The sequence below is a fragment of the Mobula birostris genome, chromosome 2 (assembly GCF_030028105.1).
Source record: "Mobula birostris isolate sMobBir1 chromosome 2, sMobBir1.hap1, whole genome shotgun sequence".
In the NCBI taxonomy this organism is placed as follows: Eukaryota; Metazoa; Chordata; class Chondrichthyes; order Myliobatiformes; family Myliobatidae; genus Mobula; species Mobula birostris.
This window is the reverse complement of record NC_092371.1, coordinates 14234424-14252408: the sequence shown is the minus strand read 5'-3', so window position 1 is coordinate 14252408 and position 17985 is coordinate 14234424. Positions and strand designations below refer to the sequence as shown.

General features: G+C 45.1%; 1 protein-coding gene across 2 annotated transcripts; it reads right to left on the bottom strand.

Annotated features, from left to right (window-relative positions):
- Positions 1-1561: 1561 nt before the first annotated feature.
- Positions 1562-17336, bottom strand: LOC140207742 (Ig heavy chain Mem5-like). Of its 2 annotated transcripts, XM_072276305.1 has the most exons (7): positions 17208-17336; positions 15966-16094; positions 14932-15258; positions 9463-9753; positions 6332-6451; positions 6172-6230; positions 1562-2010 (listed from the first exon to the last, which is right to left on the bottom strand). In XM_072276305.1, the coding sequence occupies exons 2-7, from the start codon at positions 16006-16008 to the stop codon at positions 1978-1980; spliced, it is 873 nt and encodes a 290-aa protein (XP_072132406.1). In that variant the 5' UTR covers positions 16009-16094; positions 17208-17336; the 3' UTR covers positions 1562-1977. The 2 variants fall into 2 exon arrangements, with proteins under 2 accessions (XP_072132406.1, XP_072132411.1); XM_072276310.1 differs by lacking the exon at positions 17208-17336 and having other exon boundaries at positions 15966-16402.
- Between the last annotated feature and the right edge of the window lie 649 nt (positions 17337-17985).

Below are 17985 nucleotides of genomic sequence, written 5' to 3'. Positions count from 1 at the left end.
AATATCTTGTAATCAGAATCAGAATTAGAATCCTGTATTATCGCCAAGTATGTGGAATTTACAGGCAAATTGATGCCGGATTCCCTGAGCTCTCGCTGTACAGAATCAAAAAGCAAACAAAACAATAGTGCAAATAATCGTGAACTATATACAAAAAGGTATGCCTGTGTATGTACAAGTGGACTTGGTTTATTACAGATTAATATTCAAGTGTTCATAAGACTGATGGCATACGGAAAGAAACTGTTCTTGTACCTATTTGTCCTGGCATACAGTGATCTAAAGCGCCTACCAGAAGGAAGGAGTTGGAACAAGTGATGTCCAGGGTGTGATGGGTCTACAATGATGCTGCTTGCTCGCTTCCTGACTCTAGATGCATGCAAGTCCTGGATCGAGGACTGTTTCACACCAATAATTCTTTCCGCAGCCCTGACGGTTCTTTGGAGCTATTCTTGTCTTGTTTGGTAACTGATCCAAACCAGACAGTGATGGACGAACAGAGAACAGACTGGAATATTCCTGAATAGAATTGAATCAGCAGCTCCTGAGGCAGGTTGTACTTCCTGAGTTGACGTTGGAAATACAACCTCTGCTGAGCCTTTTTGATGAGAGTGTCCGCATTGGGTGTCCATTTCTGGTCCTGGAAGATTGTGAGACCCAGAAACCTGAAGGTCTCCACAGCAGGCACAATACGGTTGAGTGTAGTGAGTGGGGGGAGTATTGGGAGGCTCCTCCTGAACTCCAATGTCATCTCCACAGTCTTGAGCGTATTTAGCTCCAGATTGTTCTGACCACACCAGAGGGCCAGCCGTTCCACCACCCGTCTGTATGTAGACCCATCACCGTCTCGGATAAGGCCAATGACAGTTGTGTCGTCTGCAAAATTCAGGAGTTTAACAGATGGATCCTGTGAGGTGCAGTCATTAGTGTAAAGGGAGAAGAGCAGTGGGGAGAGAACACATCCCTGGGGGGCACCGGTACTGATTGTCCAGGTGCTAAAAATGATGCTTCCCAGCCTCATTTACTCTTTTCATTTACTCCTCATTTAATCATTTACTCTTTTGCACTTCTCTTTTCTTCACTCCAAACTTACTTTTTCCTTTTTTGATTTTTATGCTTTTTTATCTTTATCCACACTTTCCTCTTTTACATCTCCAATCTGTTGAACCCAACCCCTACTATTTAGCTTAAAGCCCTATCCATAGCCCCTAGTTATGCGATTCGCTCGGATCCAGATCCCATCACGGTTCAGGTGGAGTCTGTCCCATTGGTACGGCTCCTTCCTTCCCCAATACTGGTGCCAATTTCCCATGAATTCAAACCTACTTCTCCCACACCAATTCTTCTGCCACGCATTTAACTCTATAATCTTCTTGACCTCCTGTCATAAAGAATCTCTTTCTGTACCATCACTGGGAACGCCTCATGATCTGGAGTAAGAATTCGGGATCCATGGCTCCAGCGGTGATTGTGCAATCAACCTTTGGACAATTACCTACCAGCGGCTCGCCATCAGTTAGACGTTTAGATGACCAAGAAAAAAATCAACATTTTGTGCCAGATTATAATTTATTGAAGCAGTAGTTAGGACAAGGGTTAATTTTAATTGTAGCAAACTGTACATAATCAGGGATTAGACCACAGATTAACCGTTGTTCATTATTACCGATTGGTCTGAGACTGAGGGAGCTCTGAGTGAGGCTTTGGATGGATAGATCCGGGAATATGACAACTGCGCATGCGACCAGTCGATGACGCCGTGAATCATTTGCGCCAACTGTGCGTGGGCTTTCTTCCGAGTGTGCACTTTTTCGTCTCAGCGGGTCCAGTTTGTCGCTCCCGCACTGTAAGTTGCTCAGCTTGTGCCGTTACTAACACGACTCTTGAAAAATGTTGCTGTTTTTGCTCCGCACAAACGAAACAAGGTCTAAATCTTTCGTTGTTCACTCAGGATAATATTCACTCTGCCTTTCCAGATCAGTTAGTATCAATCGCCAGCTGGGCGTAGATCTGCAAGGGAATGGCATGAGATTGGTTACCGTATCAATCCCCACCCTGCACTGTTCCTAGCCAGGTTGCGTGTATGGGGCAACTTAATCACGCGTTAATTCCAGATCAAAAGAATGTGATATTATGGAGCAAAGAGTTTCATTCACCTTTAATTTCCCTGATTACAACCAACAAAAACACTCAGGACCCTCTCTTTCGGTCGCTGAACCTGCCCCTGTGATATCCTTCCAATTTCTATATTATTCTTCAGTCCCTGCTCTGTGTAATCTTGTCCTGGACCTAATATATCCATTGTATCCTACAGCCCATGGACGTCTTGTTGTCCCTTAAATACAGTATCTTTCAGCCTTACATCGTCTCTGTCTGCCTCCCAATCTAACGCCACCAGCACCAATGCCCTTCCCTATCTATGTAACTTCCTGCAGTCTCTGCACTGCTTTCTGTGTAACTGTTTAGGCACCTGCACGGCAGTCTATTTGCGTAATCCCTCCAGCCCGTATACCCCTCCGTGTGACCCCCGTCCGGCCCGCATAAACTTTGTGTGACCCCTTCAGCCAGTATACACTCCGTGTGACCTCTCCAGCCCGTATACCCCTCTGTGTGACCCCTCCAGCGCGTATACCCCTCTGTGTGACCCCTCCAGCCTGTATACCCCTCTGTGTCAACCCCTCCGGCCCACATGCACTCCGAGTGACCCCTTCAGCCAGTATACACTCCGTGTGACCCCTCCAACCCCGAAACCCTCTATCTGTGTCACCCTTCTAAACCTTTCTCTATCTGTGTAATTCGTCCAAATCCTTAACCTCTTTATCAATGCAGCACACTCCAGCCTCTATCTCCTCGCCGATCTGTAACTCCTTTTTTAAGCTGTTTCCCTGGAACTGAATTCTCCTCAAATTCCCTGTCCAATTCCATCCCCTATTGTATTCTTTCTCTTCTTCCGCAACTCCACGACTACCCACGATACCCGCACTCCGCTGTTGTGGACTAACGCCAACAGTGTCTCCGTTCGCTGCTGCGGATCTGGAAACCCGACCGCTCCTCGTTTAAAGACCTCCCGCCGACAGGGAGGGGCCAGCAACGAGTCACACGATCGTGTATGGTTTGGTGTTACATTCTGTCTATTGTCGTATCTGTAATTTGTTTTAAGACAATGAATCCTACACAAAAGTCTAAAAACAACACGGTTGTTGCAGGTAATTTCAACTTCCCTAATATCCAGTGGGATCTTATTAAAGAAAGATATTTATACAGTGCAACATTTGTTTGGTGAATCCTAAATGGTTTCTATATCAATGTGCAGATGTTCTAGAAAGAGGGTGGGGTAAAATTGAACTGGAGTTTGATAATGTACTTGGCTTAGTGACTAACTTTTCACTGGGAGAACATTGATTATAAATACCATTAAATTCGAGCAGGGTAAATTTTGAGAATATTAAACAGAAACTACGGGACGTCAACTGGGAGCAGCTGTTTGGGCGCAAGTATCGAGACAGGCAGTGAATTTGGTCCAGAAGGAAAGGGGATCTTTTGGTTAAAAAAAAAAGGTTCGCAAAGCTTAAAAACAATTAATCAGCGTCCTTAAGAATTATAAAGAAGCTAGAAGCTAACTCGAAGCGGTGAGGAAGGCCAGAAAAGACCATGGAAGGCCATTGGGAAGTCGGATTAAAGTGAAATTCCGGGGGGTTCTATCCACACATCAAGAGCAAGACGATAACTAGGAGCGGGTAGGACAACTGAATGATAAATGAGGGAACATATGCATAGATGTGAAGGATGTGGTTCAGTGCTAAACATCAAGGAGAAAGATGTGGAAGCTGGCGAGGTCAATGTGGAGGATACGAATTTGCTTGTGCATTATGAAAAAACGAATGAGGCTTCACTGTGCCTCTTAAGGAACGTTAAGTGGGTGTCTTGATAGGATATACGCCAGGTTATTGAGTGGGGCAAGAGATGAGATTGCTAGAGGCTTGACCAATATCTCAGTGTCCTCTCCAGCCACAGGAGAGGTCTCAGAGAACTGGTACGTAGCTAATGTTCCATTATTGTTGAGAGGAAATAGGGATAATCTTGAGAATTATAGACCGGTGAGTCTCGCGTCAGTGGTAGGGAATTTACTGGAAATAATTCTTAACGATCGGATTTGTGAGCATTTGGAAAACCTGTCTTTGTGCGGGGCTCGTCGTATCTGCCTAACTTGATTAAGTATTTTGACGAAGTGACGATGATAATTTCTTGTAGGGAGAGCTATGGATGTTGTCCACATGGATTACAGTAAGGCGTTTGACAAGGTTCCATGTGGGAGCCTCAATCGGAAATTAAGATCGCATGGGTTCTGTGATGAATTGGCCGTTTGGATTCAGAACAGGCTTGCCCATAGAAGACAAAGGGTACCAGTCGAAGGGACTTATTCTAATGTAGGGCTATGTTCCGTAGGGATCTGTACTGGGACCTCTGCTATATGTGATATATATAAGTGACCTGGATGAAAATGTAAATAGGTGGGTTAGTAAGTTTGCAGATGATACCAAAGTTGCGGACAGTACAGAAGGCGGCCAAAGGATACAGATCAGTTGCAGATACGGGCTAATGACAGAGAAGTTTATTCCCACCAAATGAGAAATGTTGCATTATAAAGGGATGATACACTATTGATGACAAGACCCTTAGCACCCGTGACGTACAGAGGGATTTTGGAGTTGAGTCCATATCTTTCTGAAAGTGACGACACAGTTTGTTAAGGTGGTCAGAAGGCAAATGGCATTTTCCTTTATCTATCAGGGAAATGAGTTCCAGAGTCGGTAAATTATGTTGGAGATTAATAGAAAGAGCAGTTAGACTTTCCAGACAGCATTGCATTCAATTTTGGCCATCTACATTATAGGAAAGATGTTAAGGCTTTGGAAAAAGTGCAGAAGAAGTTTTCTGAGATGCTGTTTGGAATGGAGAGCATCTGCTATATCGATAATTTGTCCCTACGTACGAATTCTTAGCATTGTCAATAATCCCTCCCATTCCTCCAACAATCTTTCTTATCTCGTACCATCAGGCAGGTGGTATCGGAGCATTAAAAGAAGAAATTTTGGGGTGGGAAACAGCTTCATCCCACAGGCCTTAAGACTACGAAACTCCCTGCCACCACCCACGACTCAGCACGTATGAAGTGCCAATAGGGTTGCACTGTTTATGTTTGACTTGTGCCTTATGCATCGTATTATTTGCTAATTTATTTGTGGTTATTATGATTATATTACTTAATGTGTGCTGTGTAAGTTATACGTACTGTGTTGTGCAACTTGGTCCGGAGGAAAGTTGTTACTTTTGGCGATATACATGACAATAAACTGAACTTGAACTTGAGCTTGAGCAAACTTGAGTTGTTTTCTCTGGAACCTCTGAGACTGAGGGGTTATTTGACAGAAATCTACATACTATGAGAGGCACAGATAGAAAAGGTGGCCAGTATCACTCTTCCACATTGTTGAAACGTGGCATGCGTTTAAGGTGAACTGGGGTCAGTTCAAAGGAGATGTGCGGGTCCCTTTTTTTAACACAGAGAATGGTAGAAGCCCGGAATTCGCTGCCCAAGATGCTGGTGGAGGCAAATATGACAGAGCCGTTAGCCAGAGGCTTTAGGATAGGTACATAGATGTGCTGGAAATTGAAGAATATGGATATTCTTCAGGTGGAAGTGATTAGTGCAGTTGGGTATTTGATTACGAATTCAATTCGTTCAATAGCACATCGTAGACTAAAGGACCAGTTCCCGTGTTTTACTATTCTAAGCGCAAAGCAATTCTCTGCTTGTAAATGGCATTATCGGGTACAGGAGTGGAACCCGGTGTGGTATTCTGCTGTTGTAGCCCATTCACTTCAAGGTTCGACGCTTTGAGCGCTCAGAGACGCTCTTCTGTCACCATTGTCGTAACACGTGATGATTTAAGTTACTTCCGCCTTCCTGTCAGCTTGAACCAGTCTGCCCATTCTCCTCCAACCTCTCTCATTAACAAGTCCTTTTCGTCCAAATCACTGCCACTCACTGGATGTTGTTTCTTTTTTAAACCAGCCTCTGTAAGTTCTAGAGACTGGTGTGCGTGAAAACGCCAGGATATCACATTAACGAGTAGGTTTACAGGTGTACCCGAAATAGATTATACTTACATCACGTTCTCGATCCTTTCGCCGGGTGGTGGTGCTCTTGCTTGCCGTTTCTCCTTTTACTGATTGAAAGAGATGTTTAGATGTGAGTTCTTCTTCAAAAGGATTTTTCACCGTTTGGCGAGGAGTTCAGGTCATGATAAGGTTAAGGTCAGCACGTTACCTGGTTCGCGTTCCTTCCGATACTTCCTAATGGCCACAGTGGTCGCCCCTACAACAAGTAACACGAGGGTCGCCGCCAGGCCAATTGCAATCATATGACAGAGTTGCACCTGCAGGCTGTCTGAAGAACATAGAATCGACTTTCAATTGAAGGTAATTTACCATCAGTTCCAATCTGCATTTGTTCTCCTGTGTGTCCTAATCACTCAACAGATTGTACATAAATTCAGATTCAGAATCAGGTATTTGTCGTGAGACTTGCTGTTTTGTTGTAGCAGTATATTGCAATGCACAATAATCAAAGCTATAAATAACAATAGGAGGTATATGTATGTGTCTGTCTGACTGTCTGCAAATTAAATAAGTGGTGCAAAAAGAGAGGAAAATGGTGAGATTGTGTTCATGGGTTAATTGTTTATTCAGATATCTGATGACGGAGGGGAAGAAGCTGATCCTAAAACTTAGAGTGTGTGTTTTCAGACTCTCATATTTCCATCTTGAGAGAAGCAATGCGCAGAGGGCATGTCCTGGGTGATGGGGTCCATAATGATAGAAGCCGCTTTTTGAACCATGGCTTTTTGAAGGTGTCCTGGATACTGAGGAGAGTGTTGACCATGATGGAGCTAGCTGAGTTTACAATTGATATATTTAAAGCGGAGATTAATGGTTTCTCGAATAGCAAGAACGTCAGAGGTTTAGGAAAAGGAGGGAGAATAGGGTTGAGGTGGATAGTGAAGCAGAGACGATGGAATAGCGGAACAGACTCGATGAGCTGAATAACACTATGTCTTGTGATCTTATACTCTAATATCTCGTTCCTTCTGAAAATACTGACCTTAGATCTCTACAACAGTCTATCCAAATGGTTCCCTACTCGTCACAGGAACTGACCATTCGGACCAACAACCCCATACTGGTACTTGGGCTCCTGGTGGCATTTACATGTTCTTCTACTTCTGCTCTAGTCTGACACTAGGTTCATACCGATGACTTTAACGGGCCTTACTACAACATTCCTTTCAGAGCTGGAGAGGGCGGTCTCTGATTATCCTTCGAGTACTGCCCAGTGTCATTCGGTGTGTCTCGCTCTGTCTCTGATATGTTCGCTCCATTCTACTGTAAAAGTAACTCGTGACTCGAGGGACACGGTTTCGATCCAGCTCTCGAATGTCCTCTCTGTGAAGTGTGTACGTTTCTGCGTGATCATGTGGTATTCCACCAGATATTCCCGCTGCCTCACAGTTAGGAAGGGCTTGCTGGTAACTATGTGGCAACAAAGAATCAACGCAAGTATGATTTCCGTTTCTATGTGGTAAGGTTAAAGGGGATACAAAGGTCAGAGATCTGGTACAGGGTGTCTCGAGATCTGATTCCGCCAATAACAAGCACTAGATTGAAGATTGTCAGAGTCTGAGGGGATGTGATAGAAAGTGATCTGATAGGTCACTTTACTTTGCAACCTTTGTATCTGGGGTCTAATTTGGAATGTAATAAATCTTAGACGTTTATAGCAATTAGTATCAGGTTTATTATTATCACATAAACAGAGATGCAGTGAAAAGTTTGCCATCCAGACAGATCATACGGCACATAGAACACCAAGTAGCACAAAACGAGATATTGGTGAATTGCAGTTACAGAGAAGGCGCCGTGTAGGTGAATAACAAGATGCAAGAGCCGTGGCGACTAGATTTTGAGATGAATAGATCACGGAAAGGAAATCTGTACAGCACAGTACAGGCATAACGATGCTGTGCCGACCTTTTTACTCTAAAATCAGTGTAATCCTACCCTTCTACATTGTTCTCCATTTTCCTTTCATCCATGTACCTATCTAAATCGTACAAGAGCTCCGTTCAAAGGGCCCATAGAGATATACATCCGGGCCAGGGCGGTTACTTGGTTTGAGTTTGAAATTTAGCTAACTTTTGAGATCATAGCAAATATGATGGGTAAAGGCGAACTGGAACCTGCAGTGTCGCGCATGTTCAGAAATGTTCCATCAGTCACAGGTAGCTCACAAGTTAAGCGCGCCTAGCGTTGCGAAGCGGTGTATTGGCCTGGAGAGGGGAATGGTTAACCAACAGAGAGCCGGGTGTGAATGCGTCATTTTCGGGCCTGAACTGCTTATGTCTTGTGATGAGCTGAATGAAGGACTGCGTGCCTTGTAACCGGTTTCCCCCATTGTATAAATTCTGAGGTGACTATGGGGAAATTTATAGGGCCGTGCGGTAACGTATCGGTTAGCGAAACGACTTACGGTGCCGGCTGACAGATCGAGGCTCGATTCCTACTGCTTTGTAAAGAGATTGCACATTCTCCCGGTAACCCCGTAGGTTTCCTCCGCGTTCTCGAGTTTGCCCCCACATTCCAAGGACGTAGGGTTAGTGATAGTGAGTTATGGGCATGCTATACTGCCGCCGGAAGCGTGGCGGCCCCAGCACACCTCGCTGATTTGATTAGACTGAAAAGACGCAGTTCACTGCATTTTTCGATGTACATGTAACAATTAAAGGTTATCTATCCAAAATTTATCGGAGTCGTGTGTCGGGAGATGAGTACTTTCAAGGGTTCTACAACTCAGTATTATTTATCAACTTATTTATTATTTGTAAAATTTGACTTCGTTTGTACATCGGTTGTTTGTCAGTCCTCGTTATTCATAGTTTTTCACAAATTCTGCTGTATTTCTTTATTGTTCTACTGTGAATGTCTGTGATATCAATGCAGTATATCGTGACATATACTTACTTTGATAATAAATTTACTTTGTATTTTGAGGAAATAAAAATGAATTGTTATGAATAAAAAGTCAATGATAAGTAATCTGATTCTGATTCTGAGCATTTCCCTCAGCAGAGCGGCCAAACCAAGAGGTGCCCATTTAAAGTAAGTTTGGAGTGATGATAAAGGAACTGAGGGAAAGGGCTTCAGCCGGAGAGCGGTGAGAGTTCCAATGATCGGTAGGGAGCGGGGAGAAGCTCTGCTCGCATTTACGCAGTGCTTGAATGTGACAGTTGTGCCATTAGGGCCACGGAGACAGCGCTGGAGAGCTCGATACTAGGCAAAAACACAGAGGGCCGAATGGTCTCGCGTCGTAAAGCTGAAGGGAATCACTAGTTTCTACGATACCTTTCTGAGCGGAGACACTGTCACTGACCAGGTGTCCAGTGGCGCAAGTGCAGACGGCGCCGCTACGCCATCTTTCCGCGGGGATCTGGAAACGGCTGCTAACGCTGTAGCCTCCGTCCGGATCAAATATCGGGGGATCAACGAGACCTTCTATGGCATTTCCCGATATGTTCCAGCGGATGTTCAGGGAATCGGAAGACACGCCTCTCACCAAACACATCAAGGTCACCAGTTCCATCCGGGGAATTTCATCGGCTTGCGGCGCTAGCAGGTATATCGTGGGAGGCTGGGCTGAATGTGGAAAACACAACACTGTATTAATTGGATGGCCAATTTTAATCACGGTTCAAAAACAGGCTAGTCTGGCCATCTTCTCCGTGCTGGCGGTCAAGTACATATCTGTATTAATCCTAGTTTACAAGGCCGTCTGTCTGTGATAGTTCGTCTACATAACTGCGCGAGTAGTTGCATCGCTACCCCTCGGGGAGTGAAATCCCAACGCCCCTCGGAGAGAAACATCCTTCTTCAAGCCGTCTTTAAATCTCCCACCCCTCCTCTGTATAGGTTTATGGATACATTTACCGGCGCCACAGCAGCGGAGCGTTCAGCGCGACGCTATTACACTTCAAGGAGTCGCAGTTTGGAGTTCAATCCCGGCGTCCACTGTAAGGAGTTTGTCGCCGTGAAACGCCATTCCCCGTGGAAAGCGTGGGTTTCCTCAGAATGGTCCGGTTTCCTCGCACAGTCCAAAGGTGTACCGGTTAGTAGGTTAATTGGTCATTGTATATTGTCCCGTGATTAAGCTCAGCTAATGTTCTACATTTCTATCAGCTTACTCTCTCCACCCCAAGAAAAGCAAAGCAACGCACACAGCCGATCCTCGCAAACGAAAGGACATCGTTGTGATAGCGACCCACAGCAGGGAAGCAAACAATACAGCTCATCATATCGACCAGTGGGCACCAATCCACATTAATCCCATCTTCCTACACTTAACCAAGACGCTTCTGTCTAACTCATCAATGAACACATCCAGACACCTCTTAGATGCTGTCAGCAAATCTGCCGCTACCATTCTAGGACATACCCACAGTTGGTCCTCTTCAGATCCCCCCGAAACTCTTCTGCCTTATACTAAATCTATGCTCTCTTGTTTGTCTACCTCAAATGTGTGGAAGGGCCTCCTGCTGCTTACTTCGTGTTATGAAGTTGATCTATAACCTCCCTGCCTCTCTATTCAATAACCTGACTAATGAAAGGCCAATATCCATTGTCCTTCATAATCACAGTATGTACGTGCGATGCCACCTTGCAGGATCACTGGATCTTGTAATCCAGGGTCCTTCTGTTCCTCAACCTCCACATTTCAGAGGTCCTTTCCTCATTAATCCTCCCAAACCGCAGCCCCTCGCGTTATTCTGTGTTACCATTTATAATCCATTTCAACAACACTTCGGTATCACCCCTTCGACAAAGACTAACTTTCACACTATCCGTACTATCCACTATTTCGCCCTTCTTTGTCTTCTTAAATAGCAAAGGTACTTGGAGAACCTTTTCTCCACCTATTCTTGGGGAACACCGCTAGTAACAGGCATCCAATCTTCCCTTGCCCCTTGTTGCCAGTCTCATGCGGAATCATTTGACAAATTGCCCTGGTCCATGTCTCTGTGGGACTTTGTCAGAGGCCTCACTGAAGTACATGTAAAGTATACATTGATTGCTCTGTTCTCAATCATAGACTCGGCCAGCTCTTCAGGAATTTCGATCAGACTGCTCAGACATGATCAGCTATTGACACAGCCAGCTTGGCTGTCTCTGATTAGACCTTGTCACTACAAGATGTTATAGAACATAGAATAGTACAGCACAGTACAGGCCCTTCGGCCCACAATGTTGTGCCGACCCTCAAACCCTGCATCCCATATAAGCCCCCACCTTAGATTCCTCCATATACCTGTCTAGTAGTCTCTTAAACTTCACTAGTGTATTGCCTCCACCACTGACTCAGGCAGTGCATTCCACGCACCAACCACTCTCTGAGTAAAAAACTTCCTCTAATATCCCCCTTGAACTTCCCACCCCTTACCTTAAAGCCATGTCCTCTTTTATTGAGCAGTGGTGCCCTGGGGAAGAGGCGCTGGCTATCCACTCTATCTATTCCTCATATTCTTTTGTACACCTCTATCATGTCTCTTCTCATCCTCCTTCTCTCCGAAGAGTCAAGCCCTAGCTCCCTTAATCTCTAATCTCTGAGGTTATTAAACCTGTCCCTCGGAGTTCAGTCCTTTAAGATCGCTACGACTGATGTTCGACTCATAGGTCTATAATTGTCAGTCTTCTCCCTAGTGTTTCAATTCCTACCATCCAGGAGCCTCACATGTATCCAGCGGGTACTTACAATATCTCATTTAAAGACCCAGCAATCTCACAGTTTGCTTGTCACAGGCGCCTAGGATAGATACGCTGATTTTCGACTTTTATAGCCGCTACGGCATCAGACATTTTCGTCATTCATTGAGATTTACACCAAAAGTTCACCTTTCCCTTCATTGAAGCTTTCTTCTACAAGGTGCACTCCCTTTGTGAATTATGATGCAGTGCACTCATTTGGAGTCGATTGTCAAGGATGAGGTGACAGAGTACCTGGAGGCATTGACGAGACAGGCAGAGCTCAGCATGGATTCCTCAAAGGAAAATCCTGCCTGACAAACCTATTATAATTTTTTGAGGAAATTACAGGTAGGGTAGGCAAGGGAGATGCAGTGGATGTTGTATATTTGGATTTTCAGGAGGCCTTTGACAAAGTGCCACACATGAGGCCACTTAACAAGATAAGAGCCCATAGAATTACGGGGAAAATGCATACGTGGATAGAGAGTTAGCTGATTGGCAGGAAGCAGAGAATGGGAATAAAGGGATCCTATTCTGGTTGGCTGCCGGTTACCAGTGGTGTTCCACAGGGGTCCATGTTGGGGCCGCTTCTTTTTACATTGTACATCAACGATTTGGATTATGGAATAGATGGCTTTGTGGCTAAGTTTGTTGACGATACGAAGATAGGTGGAGGGGCCGGTAGTGCTGAGGAAACAGAGAGTCTGCAGAGAGAATTGGATAGATGGGAAGAATGAGCAAAGAAGTGGCAAATGAATTACAGTGTTGGAAAGTGTATGGTTATGCACTTTGGCAGAAGAAATAAACGGGCAGACTATTACTTAAATGGGGAAAGAATTCAAAGTTCTGAGATGCAACGGGACTTGGGAGTCCTCGTGCAGGATACCTTTAAGGTTAACCTCCAGGTTGAGTCGGTGGTGAAGAAGGCGAATGCAATGTTGGCATTCATTTCTAGAGGAATAGAGTATAGGAGCAGGGATGTAATGTTGAGGCTCAATAAGGCGCTGGTGAGACCTCACTTGGAGTACTGTGGGCAAATTTGGTCTCCTTATTTAAGAAAGGATGTGCTGACGTTGGAGAGGGTACAGAGAAGATTCACTAGAATGATTCCGGGAATGAGAGGGTTAACATATGAGGAACGTTGGTCCGCTCTTGGACTGCATTCCTTGGAGTTTAGAAGAATGAGGGGAGACCTCATAGAAACATTTCGAATGTTGAAAGGCATGGACAGAGTGGATGTGGCAAAGTTGCTTCCCATGATGGGGGAGTCTAGTACGAGAGAGCATGACTTAAGGATTGAAGGGAGCCCATTCAGAACAGAAATGCGAAGATTTTTTTTTTAGTCAGAGGGTGGTGAATCCATGGAATTGGTTGCCACGGGCAGCAGTGGAGGCCAAGTCATTGGGTGTATCTAAGGCAGAGATTGATAGGTATCTGAGTAGCCAGGGCATCAAAGGTTATGGTGAGAAGGCAGGGGAGTGGGACTAAATGGGAGAATGGGTCATCTCCTGATAAAATGGCGGAGCAGACTCGATAGGCCGAATGGCCAACTTCTGCTCCCTTGTCTTATGGCCTTCTGGTCATTTATGACTACTTCAATATCTTCTGGCTCCAAAGTCAGATTCGCCCGTTGCTCGCAATGGGCTCTAATTTCCATTTCCTTGGATGATCTTTCGCCCTTCATACGCTTTTAGGTGGCTTGAAGGTGTGCTTGCCAGTGATATTTTGTAACTTTTCTTAATCTGCCCTTTAAGCATCGCCTTGCGTTTTTCTTCCAGGAAGGGCTTTGCTCGTTTTTAACTTCCTATACATACCATCTGTTTCATTTTTTTAAAATTTTTATCCATCCTCAAAAACGTTGTCGTCAATGGTTCTCTGAGATTATGACCTCCACCTTTTACCCTTACAGGAACATGTTGGCCCTGAGCTCTTCGCATTTCTCCTTCCATACACATATGGACTTACCGGCAAGCGGGTCCTCCCATTCAACTCGATCCAGCTTCTGTCTAATACTAACGAACACGGATTTGCCCAGTTGATTTCTGGTTCATGTGAACGTTTCTATTCCAAACCCACTTGGAATATGTGGAGTCATGGCCTCTCTTCCAAAACCGCTCCCCAGCTGACACTTCCCAAAACTGTCGAGCCAGAAGGGTGAATCCTCAGCATCCTCTCCAGCGCAATCATGCCCCTGCTCTAGTTTAACGTCCAGGCTCCAATCCTAATACGCTACTCCAATTTTGGTTTGATTAAAGTGTTACACAATTTGAATATACGCACTTCCTTGCTCTTCTATTCCGCGGCAACTGAAGACAAATATTTGGTATGTTCGCTTCACCACTTTGTCTCCAAGTCTCCTTTGCTACTGCCGTTCATTATATCTGTTCCCGAGCTTCCAAAACATTTCGCCTCGAATTTCTCGGATTTAAACATTATCTGCCACTGTTCTGACCACCTTTAAGGGAGGCATGGTAGCGTAGCGGTTATGACAACTCTTTAGTGAGTCAACTGTAAGCCTGTGGTTCAATCCCTGTCGCTACCTGTAAGGGTTAGTACGAGAACGCGTGGATTTCCTCAGAGTGCTCCGATTTCCTCCCACATTCTAAAGACGTGAAAATTAACGAGTGATTGAAAGAGACTGATGCCGTCCTGTATCTCTAAATCGTACTGAATTAACCTCATCAGTATCGCTCTGTAGCTCAAACCTAATCTCCGCACTTCCAACAGCATCGCAAATCCCCGTCTCATTTCTGAACGTAATTATTATACTTTCTACGCACACTCTGGGCCGCAGCAAACGCCGCCATGTACAGTCCTAAGCCCGGCAAGGAAAGGAGTAGGGCTGGGCATGGGATTCGCAACCCCATCCCGTAAAACTTCAGTGCTACAGTAACGCAAACAGAAGCTCCCTGGGAGAAGAAGGACCTTAGGCTACACACTGGGACAATTTGAAAGTGGCCCAGGATAGAAGACTCTGGCGAGCTGCTTTCAGCGCCTATGCCCAATAGGGGTGGTGAACTTTAAAAAAGGATCCCCGCATCAAAGGAAATGTATCAACTTGTTACGACGAGTTACCTGTGACCACTAGTTTGGATCCATTGCCGAACTCGCCATAGAGCTGGGATGCGCAGAAGTAGATCCCAGAATCATTTCGCTGGACGTTTTCTATCACCAGGGAGTAAGTGGCCGATTTTTCGTCCACATGCCCCGAGAACCTCCCCTCTGCTTCCACGAATCTTCCCACCCTGTAAACGAACTGCAGATGCCTTTGGTCGCTCCGTTTATACCAGTTTATATAAGCAAGCACACCCCGGTCCCGGCTGCAGTTCAGGACGGCCCGACCTCCGACACGGACGGTCTGAATCGGCGGAGACTGGAACAAGGCGGCCTGAGACACACAAACTAAAAAAAGGAAGATTTAATCACAGATGTTGTCCTCTCACGCATGACACAGCGACTTCACCGCACCATCTTTTTGCAAATTGAGACTTTGGAACACAGAAAGAGCAGTATCCTCAGTCTGTAAAGTTAGTTGTACTACCCGTTGCTCTAGACCCATAATTCCTTTCTTAAAACTCCGTTGGAAATCATTCCAGTTATTTCATTCCCTGGTGGGGTTGGAATTAATTTACCGCACCTTCTCTCCCGAGTAATCTACCTTCCTAATTCTACCTTCTGCTTTCTCCGATTATCGGCTATCGGTGGGTAAATGAAAATATCAACATAGAATATAGAACAGTATAGCTAGTAAAAATATCAACATAGAATACAGCACAGTAACGGGCACTTTTGTGTCGAGCCAATTAAATTAATAATCAAGTGGCCATCTAATTTCTTCTGCCGACAGAACGGCCATTTTCCTTGCATCAATGCGCCTATCTAAACGTATTTTAAAATTTCCTAATGTGTCTGGCTCTGCCACCACCCCAGCGCTTTCCAGGCACCACCATTATCTACCCCGCACATCTCCTTCAAATCTACCCCCTGTCAACTTAACTGCATGCCCTCCGGTATTACAGCCCCCTTATTTATTCTACCAAATCCCTTCAGTTAATTAACGATCAACTAGTTGCCCAAGCTCTGCTCTGCTTGAAATTCTGGTCAGTTACCTTGCAGTAGGTAAGAGAGCGCGAAGACCGCGAAGCATCTCATTGTTCGTGACCGAATTAAACTCCGGGTTTTAATCGCAGACGCGTGTTCATCGGTTTGTGAGATCGGTGCAAGGGAGGGGTGAGACCCTTTGTAATGAATGAAAATCAAACGTAATGCTAATTAGTAAATGTTCGGTTGTATTGGAAAAAAGTAGAGGCGTTCTGCGGGTTTCCTGTTTACGCGGGGCCAGGTACACGCAGATGGAACGCGGTTTGCAAACACATAGAAAAATATATACGTCTACTCGCGTCGGTCTGACCACAGTCAAAGCACTCTACATCGTGCTAACCCTCTGGTGTGAGACTATGGACAGGACTCTAGTTAGATTTATCGTGAAGGCCTAATTAGTAAAGGAAATCTTACGCCAGAGAAGTATATACAGTGGGGTGGGCGGATACCTTGTCGGGGTTAATTTTAAATCTAAAAGTGTTTGATGAAGTGGTTTTGGCGATGTTTCCAGGCGGCGATGGTTGTGTTGGAGGCGGCCAAGGACGTTTCTAACATGTTTCAGGCCTTCTGTCTGCCCAAGATGTTTAATACACAACGGAGTGTGTTTTTCTAATCGATGTTGCAAAGTTGCAAAGGCACCGAGCAATACTTACACAGAAAGCTCCCACAAACCGGCCATGTAATGGTGTCTGGTCTGGATTGATAGATATTGGCTCCAAGGACGGAAAGGGGTCACTTTCTCTTGTTTCAGTGGAGTGGCCATGAATAGACGGGCTTCAGTTTAACTTCTCGCCTGAAGACCGCACAGTGGGCAGCGCGGCTCGTTGAAGTATTTGCACAGAAGTTGAAATTAAACAGGTTAAGGAGGAGAGGGATAAAGTTAAATGTTGAGCAGGGTGGGGGGAGGAGGCTGGAATGGAGTGCGTTGCCAGTGACCAGTGGGAGTTGTACTGATGTGATGAAACGCTCTTTCTGGAATGGACGGGAAAGAACGATTTTTTTCATTGTTCCTCGGTACAATAATAAACCAATTATACTGAGTGTTTGATTGCACTAAATGGTTCTATTATCTTGATCGAAAATCACATCACATGTATAAATACACACACACACACACACACACACACACGCACAAACACACACAGACACACACACACACACACACACACACACATGGAGGTTTGTGACAAGTGCTGTCCCTCAGGGATCGGTGTAGGGCCCTGTTAAAGGAGCAAAATATGGGTCATTACTTATTATTCCTTTCCACAGATGCTGTGTAGCCTGCTGAGTTCGCCCAATATTTTGTGTCTGCAGCTGTGGATTTTCAGCATCTCCGGAATCTCTTCTGCTTATGACAGAGGCGTTTCAGAGTCTGTAGATAAAAGTATGAATATAACAGGACATGGATCACGTTCAAGCAAACGAGAATTAGTTTCATTTGCCTCTGTGTTCGGCGAAATACATTGTGGTCTGAAGGACATATTCCTGTGCTGTTTTACCTATGTTCTGATTATTAAATATTTCCAGAGCTTTTGAGCTTTTGTTCCTGGTCACAACGGCCTCCTGCACAAAGCTCCTTTGTCCCCCGTTTAGAATCTTTGTTTACTGGGACTCGGTCTCCAGAAACACTCCTGTCTGTTCCTCAGAATCAGCAATGATATCAGTCATACAGCGCTCAAAGCGGCCCTTCGGACCAACGTCCGTCCCATCTGCCCGCTTTTGGCCCATAGACCTGTAACCCTCTCTTATCCTTCTACTTTTCTAGATGGCTTTTAAACTTTGTTAATGTACGCGCCTCGACACAGTTTCTGGCAGCTCCTTTCAAATACGCACCACCCTTTGCGTGACAAAGCAGCCCCTGATCCTCGGTTTAAATCTGTCGCATCTGATCTTAAACCTATGTCCTCTTCTGAACGCCCGTTAGCTGGAAAAAAGACGGCGTGTTTTCGCCTTGCCTTCGCCGCTCATGATCTTATATACCTGTCCGGTCACTTTTCAATCTCTAACGTTCCAGAGAACTGTCCTAAC

What these genes read in the sequence shown, in the direction of transcription:
- LOC140207742 (XM_072276305.1), bottom strand. Translation starts at nt 16,008, where the DNA reads ATGAGATGCTTCGCGGTCTTCGCGCTCTCTTACCTACTGCAAG. An exon ending in ATCCAAACTAGTGGTCACAG is followed by an intron (nt 9,754 to 14,931) that starts GTAACTCGTCGT and finishes TTCCACATTCAG; the next exon opens with CCCAGCCTCCCACGATATAC. An exon ending in GAAAGGATCGAGAACGTGAT is followed by an intron (nt 2,011 to 6,171) that starts GTAAGTATAATC and finishes ATTCCCTTGCAG; the next exon opens with ATCTACGCCCAGCTGGCGAT.